This window comes from Hyperolius riggenbachi, chromosome 5 (genome assembly GCF_040937935.1).
Source record: "Hyperolius riggenbachi isolate aHypRig1 chromosome 5, aHypRig1.pri, whole genome shotgun sequence".
In the NCBI taxonomy this organism is placed as follows: Eukaryota; Metazoa; Chordata; class Amphibia; order Anura; family Hyperoliidae; genus Hyperolius; species Hyperolius riggenbachi.
This window is the reverse complement of record NC_090650.1, coordinates 178,841,503-178,858,119: the sequence shown is the minus strand read 5'-3', so window position 1 is coordinate 178,858,119 and position 16,617 is coordinate 178,841,503. Positions and strand designations below refer to the sequence as shown.

General features: G+C 45.0%; 1 protein-coding gene across 5 annotated transcripts in view; it reads left to right on the top strand.

The window, feature by feature from the left end:
- The window catches only part of CLPTM1L (CLPTM1 like), a 699,988-nt gene that overhangs the window by 236,469 nt on the left and 446,902 nt on the right, over window positions 1-16,617 (top strand). For all 5 annotated transcript variants that reach the window (XM_068236456.1, XM_068236455.1, XM_068236457.1 and 2 more), the window contains one exon: window positions 36-139. In XM_068236456.1, coding sequence (XP_068092557.1) covers window positions 36-139 — 104 coding nt within the window. The remainder of the gene's footprint in view (window positions 1-35; window positions 140-16,617) is intronic.

Here is a 16,617-nt window from a genome sequence, read left to right as displayed (position 1 = left end):
TTTGTATTTATAATTATTTTTGTTTTGTTTTGCAGTGTTGTGGCGTTGTTTTAGCACAGTGGTTATCTTCCTCTTCTTACTGGATGAACAAACCAGCTTGTTAGTATTGATTCCTGCAGGCATCGGTGCTGTGATAGAGGTTAGATGAAATTATTATAATTTGTAATATGTATGACACGCTGTTTCATGGATAATAATATATACACAAAAAATTGGTAACATGGATAAACAGTAAGCAGAAAAAAAAGTACACCTTCTTTCAGTTGTAAGGTTTTACATATCAGGACATATTAAAAAAAGACATCTAGTCTGTAGCAGGTTCTAAAATTATTTAAATATGTAAAGAAATACACAACAGTTTAAATTGTATTATTATTCAATATTTATATAGCATTTAAATCTTCCACAGCACTTTACACAGTACATGGTCTTGTCACTCAAGGCTGTCCAGTCATTCTGTAATGCTGGAAATACGTGGTTCGTTTCTGCCGCAGATAGATGGATCTACCGTTTTGCCGCTCGATTTCTGATAGAATTGAATGGAAAAAGATAAGAAAGACGAGCGTAAGATAAGAGAATCGACTGCAGAATCGAGCGGCAAAAACGATCGAGCAGAGAATCGACCGGCAGGCATGAACCGTGTATTTCCAGCATAAGACCTTATCAGTCTTTTAGATTGTTGTGGAGGAAATTATGCTCACTTTTTTTTTTTACAACATTTCTTTGAGAGGAGCTGTTAGGTATAAGGTCTCAGAGAAAAAAAACACATATATCAGTAGCTAAATATTGGCTGTACTTACATTACATATGCATTTCACTGTCCACGTTTGGATTTCACAGAATTTTTATATAGTATTTGCAGAGAATGATGCTCCTGACACTTCATGGCAGGTTCCATGTTTGTCTGTCTCCTAAGAAGCCAATTGTGTCCTCATGTCCTCCCTGCTTCCTGATGATTCACTCACAAAAAAAGATCCTAATGGACAACACTACTGTGCAGTGAATATTAATTAGCCATGTGGCTAGGAACAATAGCGGACTCATGCAGTATACTCTAAGGGAACATATGCCCTGTGATTTTTCAGTGCTGTGAGCTGGGCTGCTTTACAAGCTGCTGTAACTTGAGCCTGTAACTTCTCACTAGCAGCCTTAGGGCGTGATTGGGAAATAAAGGGGATGACCCAAGGTGGGGAGAAGCAGCCCCAGAATGCTTTGCAGTATGTTATGCGGCCTGTCGTCCTACTTAACCTCCTTGCCGGTTATCCCGAGCTCAGCTCGGGGTAACCTGCGCAGGAGGGTATCTCAGGCCCCGCTGGGCCGATTTGCATATTTTTTTTTTTTTGTTACAAGCAGCTAGCACTTTGCTAGCTGCTTGTAACTTCCGATCGCTGCCGCTCGCCGCCGATCCGCCGCAATCCGCCGCGCCGAGTCGCTCCCCCCCGCCCCAGAGCCCTGCGCTGCCTGGCCAATCAGTGCCAGGCAGCGTTGAGGAGCGGATCGGGAATCCCTATGACGTCCCGACGTCCATGAGGTCGGTGACGTCATCCCGCCCCGTCGCCATGGCGACCGGGGAAGCCCTACAGGAAATCCCGTTCTCAACGGGATTCCCTGCATACTCTGATCGCCGAAGGCGATCGGAGTGGGTGGGGGGATGCCGCCGCTTAGCGGCTATCATGTAGCGAGCCCTTGGCTCGCTACATGATTTAAAAAAAAAATGTGCGGCGCTGCCTCCTTGCCGGATTTTTTAGACCGGCAAGGAGGTTAAGAGCTTGGGAATAACAGCCTTGCTGTTCAGCACACATCAAAAGTAAGAGAGATTTTTAACTTCAGTATTGCCTTTTTGGCTTCCTTCTAAACTGTTTAACACAGGAGAATAGAGGTTTAAAATTAGCTTTTGCAGCCTGACAGTTACTCTTTAGTCTATTGAGAATTGAGATCATTAATTTATTCACAGCTCTCTTAAAGGGAACCAAGCATAATTTTAAACTCCCAGGGCAACTCAATAGCAAATTAAAAATGCATGCTAAAAATGTGGTTATTATTAAAAAGAAAAAACCTTTATTTTACCTCATCTTTTTATATTTAAAGGACGACTGTAGTGAAAACAATATGGGTGCTGCCATATTTATTTCCTTTTAAACAATACCAGTTACCTGCTGATCTATTTGGCAGCAGTAGTGTCTGAATAACACCAGGAACAAGCATGGTGCTAATCTTGTCAGATATGACAATAATGTCAGAAACACCTGATCTGCATATGCTTGTTCAGGGTCTGTGGCTTAAAGTATTAGAGGCAGAGGATCAGCAAGACAGCCAGGCAACTAGTATTACTTAGAAGGAAGTAAATATGGCAGCCTCCATATCCCTCTCGCTTCAGTTGTCCTTTAAGGGTTAATAACAGGCAGAAACTTCTACTTCCTCCTTCCACAAGCTGGACACAGCGACAGAAGATGGAAAGCAGTTAATAATCTAATGGGACTTAATTACCCACTAACAAACCCATTAAGCATTAGGGAGGGGATGAGTCTTTCCCACTGTACTTCAAACAGAAAAAAATAGTCACACTTGAAGAATTTCTCACCAATCCCTAAATAATAGCAGTGAAAAGGTAGCAGTTAACTTCTCAAACATGGCAACCCTTTCAGTTATTTGAAACTAAAGGCTGGTAAGATCCCTTTAAAGTCTCACTAAAGTATTTCAATGTTGTTAAGATCTGGACTTTAATTGGACCATTACCCCACCTTGAGGGATCAAACACGCTGGCAGCCTTTTCTAGGCGCTAGTGATTTTAAAAAGCTCTTGCTAATGTAATGCTATGGGGTATTTTTATAAAATCACATCGCTCAAGTAGGATCACACCCATGGCATTACATTAGCAAGAGCTTTTCAAATCAGAACTGCTTAGTAACGGCTTAGTAAGGTACTGCTTGTGGGTTCCAGGCCTGATTCTTTTTTTCAGCCATTCCATTGAAGATTTGCTGGTCTGCTTGAAATTATTTTTCAGTTTTATGACTCAGTGTCATCGAAGTTTTATCTGTCGTACAAATGGCCTCATATTAGGCTCTAGAATACTTTGGCATACTGAGATGTTCATGGTCATCTCAGCGATTGCATGGTACCCAAGTACTGTGTTTTTAAAACAAGGCAAAATCATCACCCCTCCACCACCATGCTTGCCAAATGGTATGTGTTTGTGCTGATATGCTGTGTAGTTTTGACCAAACGTGGTGCTTTGCATTATGTACATACATCTTACATGTGGTCTCCTCTGTTATAAAAACATTGTTTTGGATGTCATTTTGTGTGTTTAAATGCACCTTTACAAACATTAGCCCTGCTGTCAGGAGAGAATAGGCTTTCATCTGACAACCCTTCCAAACAAGTTATATTTGTTCAGTCTTTCTAATTGTACTTTCATGAACATTTAGCATGCAACCTAAGGTATTTGCAGGAACAAGTTCATGTATAGTCATTCAGGTGGAAAGAGATAGCCAGCACATAGGGGGGAGCAAACTGACAGGCAAGCACAAGCAGGAACACTTTCAATTATAACCTTGTGCATATTGATTATCTAGACTTAACCATGACTGGGGATCCTGTACTTCACCAGGTGTCAACGCGAACCTTGCAAGTCTATGGCTGGTAACTCCATTTTACTCTCCAACTCTTACCATCCTAGACACACCATAAATGCAATTCCTACAGGAGAGTTCACCAGAGCAGCTCGCAACTGTTCCAATCCAGATGAACTTGCACATGAGTGCGATCTGGTTGAGGAAGGATTGAGACAGAGAGGGTATACAAACAAACAGTTGCCTTTGGGATGCCTTAGAGGTACTCTGAGACCACATACTGAGCTTTTGAAAACTGGGAGCCAAGGCGGAGGAGACAAGGGGAATTGTGTCACCAAATACAGACTGGAATTTACTAAAATCACTAGTATTGTGAGAAAGTATCTTCCGGTGCTACATTCTGAATCGAGATTAAAGAGAATCCTAGACAAGGGGTGTTGCTTTTCTGCCAGAAGGGCATAGACCCTGGGATCTATTCTCTCCCCTAGTCTCTTTAGGTCTTCACCTTGGGCTCGCACTCCTACTTAACTCGCTACAGTGGGCTCCTACCCCTGCGGCTTCCCAACCTGCAATTATTGCCATTGCTATAAACGGGGCACTTCAGTTTTTCCGTTTTTGGCTGACGATAGTTTTCTAATTAAAGGGACTCCGAGCAGTGCAGAAACTATGGAAAGATGCATATCATTTTAAAGCTCTCTTTCTCCTCTTCCCAATGATATATAAACCACCACCCTACGTCTTTTAGTTTTCGCTATTTTCGCGATTGAAATTGCCGCGGCCGCGATTTCGATCGCGAAAATAGAGAAAACTAAAAGGTGTAGGGCAACGATTTAGGTGTCGTCAGAAAGAGGAGAAAGAGAGCTTTAAAATGATATCCATCAAGCCATAGTTATATTGTATTACACAGGCCGACACTTTCCCTAGTGTCAGCAGCTCCATTCTGCTGAATGCAGCTGCTGACTTTGACAAAAAGTCGCGGCCGTGGCAATTTCAATCGCAAAAATAGCGAAAACTAAAAGGCGGAGGGTGGCGGTTTATATATCATTGGAAAGAGGAGAAAGAGAGCTTTAAAATGATGTGCATCTTTCCATAGTTTCTGCACTGCTCGGAGTCCCTTTAAAGTATATGTGAACTGCAATACTAACTATACTGTTTATGTGATCTCATGCACATCTTGTCGTATTCAGTATGTGGTGTGCACCAGTGCTGGTCGTAATGAATGAATCTACGCTTACGGGTCGTTACGCGTAATTTTACGCTATTACGCGTTACGCAATTACGGTTACGGCGCAAGAAAGTATCTACGGGGCAGCACCGTAATTACGCGTGGCCGCTACGCAGTTACGCGTAAGGATACCGTAATTCAGTTGCTTACGTTACGATATTACGCTTGCTGTCGTAACATCCACGCGTACGTTTTGACGCATGCTTAACATATGTACGCAATAGCTGTCACTCACAAAGCACCGCCTACTACGCGTATGTTTTGACGCATGCAAGGCTGATATGTATGCAGTAGGCGGTGCCTTGTGAGCGACAGCTATTGCGTACATATGTTCCGCATGCGTCAAAACGTACGCGTGCGCACGCATTCCGGGCACGCTCAGCCTCAAAGCCTGTGATTGGCTAATGCGTACAGAACAACAGGAAGTTCAAAAAAACAGGCCAGACGCGTGGAAGAGACCTGGAGAGAGACACAGACTTCCTCTGCAGGGCACCAGAATCCACAGCCAGCCAGAATGCCTCCAAAGAATTGTCCTAAATTGAAAAGGATGGTGATTGAGGTAAGTGATCTATTGAACAAAATGCATATATGTTTGGTACTGTTTCTGTGCATTTATTTATATTTGACATTAAAAAGTGTATCAGGTGTTTGTGAGAGTTTTTTATTTTATTTGTCACTGTAACTTTGCTTGTACCACTACTGTTAAAGGGACTCCGAGCTACGCGTCATGACGGTGGTCGGCGTGACAGTCCTGCGCATATGCGGGTTTACTGCGCATGCGCAGGACTGTCACGTCGGTCGCCGTCATGACGCGTATCGGCCGGCATAATGACGTGCCTCTTCCTATACCAGCAAGTGTCGGGCCGACACTCGTCTGAGTGTCGCGGCTGTGTGCTCGGAGTCCCTTTAATAGTAGAGACACATTCACACTGTATTTTGCTAAATGGTAGCTATTTTTTTTTTTTAGCAGTTTTCAAGCGGTTGTTTAGCGGTTTGCGTTTACCTCTTTTTGCGCGGTTTGCGTTTTTTGTATGGGAGTTCCTAGCGTCTACAGCATTTTGCGATTAGTGATTAGTGTTCTGATTGGGTGGTGTTTTTTTTTTCTGGACCAAAAATGCAATAGCAGCATAGGGGGCGATATTGTGGCTGGGAACGCGAAGAATCACTTGCGTTCCCAGCCTGACGGACGGTGACGGCGAAACCGGAAGTAAACGCCGGCGGGGACGGGAGGATCGGAGGGACACGGCGAGGGCACCAATCAGCTGTAGGGGGCTGAGGGAAGCCCCAGGTTAGTAAAACTTTTTTTTTTCCGGCTTAACCCCTTGAGGACCATAGTCTTTCTACCCCTTAAGGACCAGACCCTTTTTTTCCATTCAGACCACTGCCGCTTTCACGGTTTATTGCTCGGTCATACAACCTACCATCTAAATGAATTTTACCTCCTTTTCTTGTCACTAATACAGCTTTCTTTTGGTGCAATTTGATTTCTGCTGTGATTTTTAGTTTTTATTATATTCATCAAAAAAGACATGAATTTTGTCAAAAGAATGAATTTTTTAACTTTCTGTGCTGACATTTTTCAAATAAAATAAAATTTCAATATACATTTTTGTCCAGATTTATTCTGCTACATGTCTTTGATAAAAAAAACAACAATAAGTGTATATTTACTGGTTTGGTTAATAGTTATAGCGTTTACAAAGTATGGTGCCAAAATTATATTTTCCCATTTTGAAGCATCGCTGACTTTTCGGAGCACCTGTCAGGTTTTATGAGGTGCCAAAATTCCATGATTAATAATACCCCCCAAATGACCCTATTGTGGAAAGAAGACATCCCAAAGTATGGTGAGTTCATAGAAGATTTTATTTTTTGTCACAAGTTAGCGGAAATATATATATTTTTTCCCCCCAAAGTGTCATTTTCCGCTAACGTGACAAAAAATAAAATCTTCTATGAGCTCACCATACTCCTAACAGAATACCTTGGGGTGTCTTCTTTCTAAAATGGGGTCATTTGTGGGTTTCCTATACTGCCCTGGCATTTTAGGGGCCCTAAAGCATGAGGAGTTGTCTAGAAACTAGTAGTCTAGAAAAATGGATGGGTGGCAGTGAAAGGTGGTGACAGGGGATGATTGACAGGTGATTTACAGGGGAGACTAGATGTATACAAGGGGGGTGGGGCTGAGTATGTGGGTGGGTAATTGGCTGCCCAAGGTGCACATTAGGGTCTGATCTGATAGGTAGCAGTGACAGGGGGTGATTGATGGGTGATCAGTGGGTGATTTAGAGGGGCGAACAGATGTAAACAATGCACTTTGGTGGTGATCTGACGGTGGGTCTGAGGGCAATCTGAGGGTGTAGGCGGGTGTTTGGGTGCCCGCAGGGGCCAGTTTAGGTTCTGATCTGATGGGTGGCAGTGAGAGGTGTTGACAGGGGGTTATTGATGGGTGATTGACGGGTGATTGACAGGTGACCATTGGGTGCTTATAGGGGAGGATAGATTTGGGGAGCAGATGGTTTTCATAGGCAGTCATATGTTGATTCCAGTGTCTCAAAATATCAGTCAGAAGTATTCATAGCTGGCTAACAATATCTGTGATAGTCATCATAGGTTGCTCCCAATATCTGGCACTAGCCATAGTTGGGCCACAACATCTTTCACTTTATGTAATTATAGATGGCAAGCAATATCTGTCAGAAGTTATAGGTGGCCACTTATATCTTCTTGTAGTCATCATTATTCCATAAGTATCTGCCCGCAGTCATAGTTGGTTGAACTTGGTTCCAAAAAAATTTTGACACTGTCATATAATTGTTATAATGTTGAAACATGATTAAAGTAAAGTTAATCCTAATTAATAAATAATTAATCTATACAATGGTCATGAATACTGTAAAAAATTTTTGCAGGAATTTACTAAAGGCCGCTATGACCTGTCGGTGGGCGAGGCAAAGAAGCGGGTGGTCTGGAAGGTCCAGTTCCTGTTGAGGAAAAACTTCAACAGGAACTTGAAGGTGAAGCAGGTCCAGATGATGTGGAGCGACCTGAAGAGGAGGGACAAAGAGCTCGTCAAGAGCATTCAGGAAGCCCTGTCATGTAAGTCAGCAAACTACCAGTTTATGTATGTGTATCTTGGGGTCTTTATACTGTATATAATTATCCTATAAAAATACCATGTGCAGTGAATATTATAATAGAGTTGTGTAGTATATACAGTTAAAGTATCCGTTCAATATTCACAGCTCATCACTTTTCCCGCCTTTTTTTTTTTCTTTTTTTTTTTGGACAGATTTATTCCAAAATGGGTTACCTAAACTATTTTTTGTGCTCCTGTGTGGGCATAGTGATGATATTTGTGCAGTATTTGCTGAGTGTTAGTTTTTGATAACCACTGATGATCACCTGGTACTCTCCATGCCCTTGGCAACTGCCAAGGTTTGCCTTGTGGATGATCCGGCTCTGGTGCACAGCCATTTTAAGATCTCTCCAGAGTTATTAAATTTGATTGATGCCTATGTTCATGTTTGGCCTCTCAAGGGCATACGCATACTTGTCTCAAAGCCACTCCTTTGATATATTTGCTGTGTGTGTAGGGTCTTATTCCTAATAAAGATGAACCATTGCCCCAGGGCCCAGTCTACGTTCAAGAGCGCTCTTTATAGCCTATCCTATTTATATTTTACTATATTTAAGAGTCATATTCTTTCATGTCCAATAAAGAAATAAAAGGTATTAGAATATAACTTTAAAGAAAAAAAAATTACTTTCAGTAAAAACGTAATACTTTTTACCAATTTCATGACATATTTTGTTCTCATTATATTATTTATTATTGTTTATTACAGCTGGATCTGCTTCTCGTCCACCGGCACCACCTGCACAGCAACGCCCAGTCTGCCGGCAGGACAGGAGGACCCCCCCGTCTGCACAGCCCCAGGACCTGCAGGAAGGAGATGCCCCTGGACCCAGCACCTCCCGGTCTTCCTCGCCAGGCCCCTCCTATCACAGCCAGCGAGTGGGCAGGCGATTTGCCGGATGCCTCCAGACAGGTAAAAATCTTGCAGTCTATAATTAAGAGGTTTTGGATCAGGATCAGGGGTCGAGTCCTGCGTGAACGCGGGTGGACGACGTCCACTTACTTTTATTGGAGACTGGACGTCGTCCATCCTTGCACCCTGGAGGGGAGCAGCGCAGTGGAGAGGAGCATTGGGCAGAGCAGTGGGGAAGGGCGGACGTTTCCCCCCCCCCTTCCCTCACCTTGGCTGTTAGTGGCAGCGGGCCTCAGTGGGCGGGATTTACCTCCTCCTGTTCCGGAGAGTTGACGTTGTGCGTGCAGCTAGTCTGGTCTAGTCAAGACCAGAGCAGCGGCACAGCTTCAACTCGCCGGAATGAGGAGGAGGTAAGTCCCGCCCACTGATGCCTGCTGCCACTACCAGCCACCACCACAATCGTTCTGGAGCGGAGAGCCAGAAAGAGTAGCCCAAGGTGAGGGAAGGGGGGGGGGGGAACGTCCACCCTTCCCCGCTGCTCTGCCCAATGCTCCTCTCCACTGTGCTGCTCCCCTCCAGCTGTGTGGACACCTGGCTACATATGCTGGTGCCACTATACACCTGGCTACATATACTGGGGCCACTATACACCTGGCTACATATACTGGGGCCACTATACACCTGGCTACATATACTGGGGCCACTATACACCTGGCTACATATACTGGGGCCACTATACACCTGGCTACATATACTGGGGCCACTATACACCTGGCTACATATACTGGGGCCACTATACACCTGGCTACATATACTGGGGCCACTATACACCTGGCTACATATACTGGGGCCACTATACACCTGGCTACATATACTGGGGCCACTATACACCTGGCTACATATACTGGGGCCACTATACACCTGGCTACATATACTGGGGACACCTATACACCTGGCAACATATACTGGGGACACCTATACACCTGGCTATACTGGGGCCACTATACAACTGGCTACATATACTGTGGACACCTATACACCTGGCTATACTGGGTACACCTATAGACCTGGCTACCTATTCTGGGGACATCTATACACCTGGCCACCTATTCTGGGAATATCTATACACCTGGCCACCTATTCTGGGAATATCTATACACCTGGCCACCTATTCTGAGGACATCTATACACCTGGCTACCTATTCTGGTTACATCTCTACATCTGGCCACCTATTCTGGGGACAACTATACACATGACTACTTATACTGGGGACACCTATAGACCTGGCTAGCTATACTGGGGGTACCTATTTTGGGGGAACTGCTGTCAGATCTGTATTTATGGTGAACCGATGATGCCAGATTACGTGTATTTTGGGGAACCTCTGCCAGATTTTGTATGTTCGTGAACCACTGCTGACAGATTACATGTATTTTGGGTGTTACGTGTATTTTGGGTGATCCACTGACAGGTTTCGCGTATTTTGGGGAACTGCTTTCAGATTATGTGTATGTTGGGGGAACTGCTGCTGGCAGATTGTCTATTTTGGGGTAACCACTGCCATATTATCTGTATTTTGGAGGAACCTCTGCCAGATTATGTGTATTTTTGGTGAAATGCTGTCAGACTACATCTACTTTTTGGGGATACACTACGACAGAGCTCTAACTTCCCCTGGCAGACCTTTTATACCACTGCTAAGGACATGTATATTTGGCCCCACCCATGACCATGCCCACGCTATGCTTAACCAAACCCATTTTTTGGCGCACCGCACTATGCGCGGCGCAGAGATTTTTAGGGTGAGTCCACTCCCCTCTTTTTCAAGGACTACACCCCTGATCAGGATGATACCATTTATTGGCTAACTTAAACGAATAGAAGCATGCAAGCTTTACACTGTAGAGACTTTGTCGAGGTACATTACATGCGGTACGATGTGGCACACCACGGGTGTCCTGAAACCATTGCACGGCAGTGGTATAGTTTGTATTGCGTTCAGGTTATGCGGAGCGGTGTAGACTGATCCAAGAATCTGCAGCATGCTGCAGATTCTTGCAGGGCTGCATCTGCGTCCCATCTCCTCTAATCACTTCTGCATTGGGAGATGCGGAAGTGATGCGGCAAGGTGGCACTTCTATGGTGGAACAGGGCCCTAAATGTTATTGTATAAGCTTTACATTAAAAAAAATTTTTTTTTTCCTTTATACAATGATTATACATTTTACAATCAGGGTAACCTATTTTCCCTATTCTTTCCACAGTTCCACTGTCTACACATTTAAAATTGAGGAGGGACTATAGGAGGCGGAAGGCAAGTGTGAGGCGGCATCAGAGAGGAGTGCCGGTCCGGGACTTCCGTATTCTGAAGCAGCAGGTCCTGGAGCTGCGCCAAAAAACGGCCCAGCAGGACGAGCTCATCGCCCAATTAATGGGCACCGGGGGCAGGCGTGATGCCTAACTTTTTTTTTTGTGTGTGGTTTTTTTGAGGGGAGGGGGGGGGGGATAGTTTTGTTGGACCATTGTAGCCCCTGACACACTCCAATGAGTTGTGGTTCACCATGAGCTTGCTGGTTAGTTTGTACCTCTCGGTCAGCCCCGTTTCTATGGGCGTGCGATACGTGCAATCGCCCGGGGCGCTGGATTGCAGGAGGGAAAACAGAGGTGGTGGGAGTGAGTATAATAGTAATAACTCACCTTCGTTCAGCAGAGTAGCCGATCCCACGCTGCTTCAATGTACTTCCTTTCCCGGCATCTGTCTCTCAGTAACAGTGCCTCCCTGTGATGATGTTCCGCATGTCAACACAGGGGGGCGCTGTTACTGAGACAGATGCCGTGAAAGGAAGAACATTGAAGCAGCGTGGGATCGGCTATTCTGCTGAACGAAGGTGAGTTATTACTATTATGCCCGCTCTTACCAAGCTGCAGCGCCTACCTATCTAAACTATACTGCAGCACCTACCTAATCTAAACTGCAGAACCTACCTACCTACCTAATCTATACTGCAGCACCTACCTACGGTAGCTTTACTGCAGCAGCTACCTACCTAATCTATACTGCAGCACCTATTATTATTATTATTATTTAGTATTTATATAGCGCCGACATATTACGCAGCGCTGTACAGTGTATATATATATATATATATATATATATATATATATATATATATATATATATATATATATATATATATATATATATATATATATATTGTCTTGTCACTAACTGTCCCTCAAAGGAGCTCACAATCTAATCCCTACCATTGCCATATGTCTATATTATGTAGTGTAAGTACTGTAGTCTAGGGCCAATTTTTAGGGGGAGCCAATTAACTTATCTGTATGTTTTTGGAATGTGGGAGGAAACCGGAGTGCCCGGAGGAAACCCACGCAGACACGGAGAGAACATACAAACTCTTTGCAGATAGTGCCCTGGCTGGGATTCGAACCAGGGACCCAGCGCTGCAAGGCGAGAGAGCTAACCACTACGCCACCGTGCTGACCTACCTACCTAATCTATACTGCAGCACCTACCTACGGTAGCTGTACTGCAGCAACTACATACCTACCTGCCTAATCTATACTGCAGCAACTACCTACCTACCTGCCTAATCTATACTGCAGTGCCTACCTACCTACATAATCTATACTGCAGCACCTACCTACGGTAGCTGTACTGCAGCACCTACCTACCTACCTGCCTAATCTATACTGCAGCACCTACCTACCTACCTACCTAATCTATACTGCAGTGCCTACCTACCTACATAATCTATACTGCAGCACCTACCTACGGTAGCTGTACTGCAGCACCTACCTACCTACCTGCCTAATCTATACTGCAGCACCTACCTACCTACCTACCTAGTCTATACTGCAGTGCCTACCTACCTGCCTAATCTATACTGCAGCACCTACCTACGGTAGCTGTACTGCAGCACCTATCTACCTACCTGCCTAATCTATACTGCAGCACCTACCTACGGTAGCTGTACTGCAGCACCTACCTACCTACCTAATCTATACTGCAGCACCTACCTACCTACGGTAGCTGGACTGCAGCACCTACCTACCTACCTACCTGATCTATACTGCAGCACCTACCTAGCTACCTACCTAATCTATACTGCAGCACCTACCTACGGAAGCTGTACTGCAGCAACTACCTACCTACCTGCCTAATCTACACTGCAGCACCTACCTACCTACCTACCTACCTAATCTATACTGCAGTGCCTATCTACCTGCCTAATCTATACTGCAGCACCTACCTACCTACGGCAGCTGTACTGCAGCACCTACCTACCTACCTACCTGATCTATACTGCAGCACCTACCTAGCTACCTACCTAATCTATACTGTAGTGCCTACCTACCTAATCTATACTGCAGCACCTACCTACGGTAGCTGTACTGCAGCAACTACCCACCTACCTGCCTAATCTATACTGCAGCACCTACCTACCTACCTAATCTATACTGCAGTGCCTACCTACCTGCCTAATCTATACTGCAGCACCTACCTATCTACCTACGGTAGCTGTACTGCAGCACCTACCTACCTACCTAACTACCTGATCTATACTGCAGCACCTACCTAGCTACCTACCTAATCTATACTGTAGTGCCTACCTACCTACGGTAGCTGTACTGCAGCAACTACCTACCTACCTAATCTACACTGCAGCACCTACCTACCTACCTACCTAATCTATACTGCAGTGCCTACCTACCTGCCTAATCTATACTGCAGCACCCACCTACCTACGGTAGCTGTACTGCAGCACCTACCTACCTACCTACCTACCTGATCTATACTGCAGCACCTACCTAGCTACCTACCTAATCTATACTGCAGCACCTACCTACGGTAGCTGTACTGCAGCAACTACCTACCTACCTGCCTAATCTAGACTGCAGCACCTACCTACCTAATCTATACTGCAGTGCCTACCTACCTGCCTAATCTATACTACAGCACCTACCTACCTACGGTAGCTGTACTGCAGCACCTACCTACCTGATCTATACTGCAGCACCTACCTACCTACCTACCTAATCTATACTGTAGTGCCTACCTACCTACCTAATGTATACTGCAGCACCTACCTACGGTAGCTGTACTGCAGCAACTACCTACCTACCTAATCTACACTGCAGCACCTACCTACCTACCTACCTAATCTATACTGCAGTGCCTACCTACCTGCCTAATCTATACTGCAGCACCTACCTACCTACGGTAGCTGTACTGCAGCACCTACCTACCTACCTACCTACCTGATCTATACTGCAGCACCTACCTAGCTACCTACCTAATCTATACTGTAGTGCCTACCAACCTACCTAATCTATACTGCAGCACCTACCTACGGTAGCTGTACTGCAGCAATTACCTACCTACCTAATCTACACTGCAGCACCTACCTACCTACCTAATCTATACTGCAGTGCCTACCTACCTACCTGATCTATACTGCAGCACCTACCTAGCTACCTACCTAATCTATACTGTAGTGCCTACCTACCTAATCTATACTGCAGCACCTACCTACGGTAGCTGTACTGCAGCAACTACCTACCTACCTGCCTAATCTATACTGCAGCACCTACCTACCTACCTACCTAATCTATACTGCAGTGCCTACCTACCTGCCTAATCTATACTGCAGCACCTACCTACCTACCTAATCTATACTGCAGTGCCTACCTACCTGCCTAATCTATACTGCAGCACCTACCTACCTACGGTAGCTGTACTGCAGCACCTACCTACCTACCTACCTACCTGATCTATACTGCAGCACCTACCTAGCTACCTACCTAATCTATACTGTAGTGCCTACCTACCTACCTAATCTATACTGCAGTACCTACCTACGGTAGCTGTACTGCAGCAACTACCTACCTACCTAATCTATACTGCAGCACCTACCTACCTACCTACCTAATCTATACTGCAGTGCCTACCTACCTGCCTAATCTATACTGCAGCACCTACCTACCTACGGTAGCTGTACTGCAGCACCTACCTACCTACCTACCTACCTGATCTATACTGCAGCACCTACCTAGCTACCTACCTAATCTATACTGTAGTGCCTACCTACCTACCTAATGTATACTGCAGCTCCTACCTACCATACCCTACACCATAGAGCCAAATTAATCCATGCCATGCACTGAGGATCAAACAATCCGAGACAGTATGTATGCATGTTGGATTATTCTGGCTCTGTACAAATTAACATGCTGACACATCATTGCATTCCAGCGGTTCTAGAGGTGTGTTTATCTCCTAAGGGGGACAATGGTTCATTTGCATATATTCAGCAGTGATGCACTGGGAGACATCGCAAGCTCACTCCAACCTGAATCATCGCAAATTCTTTCTGTTTTAAGAAAGCAAACTTTTGTTTTTATTTTAAATATGTTTTTGTGTTTTTTGAGAACAAAAAAATTTTTGCATGTTGCAAAACAAAAAAATAAATATTTTTTGGGGTTCAAAAAAGTATACGTTTCTGTTTTTTGGTTATATTATCTCTCATACTGACACATTGCGTTGGAGTGGATTAAATAATTGCAACAGAAATGCAGTGACATTGTTAGAACAATGCATTTCTGAAACATATTTTATCGCTTACTTAGGGCCCGTTCAGACTGCACGCGTTTCCATCAGGTCTGATGTTCACACTGCATGCGTTCCGGATCTGTGCGGTCCGGGAACGCATGCTGCATGCAGATTTTGTAAAAACGCGCGGCTGTCCCATTCGCTTTTCAGTGATGGGATCAGCCACGCAACGCACACAAACGCGTATGGCGTGCGTTCGTACGCGTTGCGTTCCGCACGCATGGCCATCCGCATTTGTGATCTGAACGGGCCCTTAGTTGTAGGTGTTACATTGCTTGTGATGCAATCCCAACATTTTTTTAAATCATCAATGTCCGAGACAAAGCACCAGTGTAAAAGAAATTAAAAAAAAAAAAATGTATGAACAATATATGTTGCAATAATTCATTGCTCCCCCCAGTAGTTCATAGGTAGCCAGACCTCTCCCCTTCCCCCCAGTAATTCATAGGTAACCAGACCTGAACCCCTTCCACCCTCACCTCTGTAAATCCTTAGGTAACCAGACCTGAAACCCTTCCACCCTCCTCCCAGAAATCCATAGATAACCAGACCTGAACCCCTTCCACCCTCCCCCCACAAATCCATAGGTAACCAGATCTGAAGCCCTTCCACCCTCCTCCCAGAAATCCATAGATAACCAGACCTGAACCCCTTCCACCCTCCCCCCACAAATCCATAGGTAACCAGACCTGAAGCCCTTCCACCCTCCTCCCAGAAATCCATAGGTAACCAGACCTGAACCCCTTCCACCCTCCTCCCAGTAATTCATAGGTAACCAGACCTGAAGCCCTTCCACCCTCCTCCCAGTAATTCATAGGTAACCAGACCTAAACTCCTTCCACCCTCCCCCCAGAAATTCATAGATAACCAGACCTGAACCCCTTCCACCCTCCTCCCAGTAATTCATAGGTAACCAGACCTGAACCCCTTCCACCCTCACCCCTGTAAATCCTTAGGTAACCAGACCTGAAACCCTTCCACCCTCCTCCCAGAAATTCATAGATAACCAGACCTGAACCCCTTCCACCCTCCTCCCAGTAATTCATAGGTAACCAGACCTGAAGCCCTTCCACCCTCCTCCCAGAAATTCATAGGTAACCAGACCTGAAGCCCTTCCACCCTCCTCCCAGAAATTCATAGATAACCAGACCTGAACCCCTTCCACCCTCCTCCCAGTAATTCATAGGTAACCA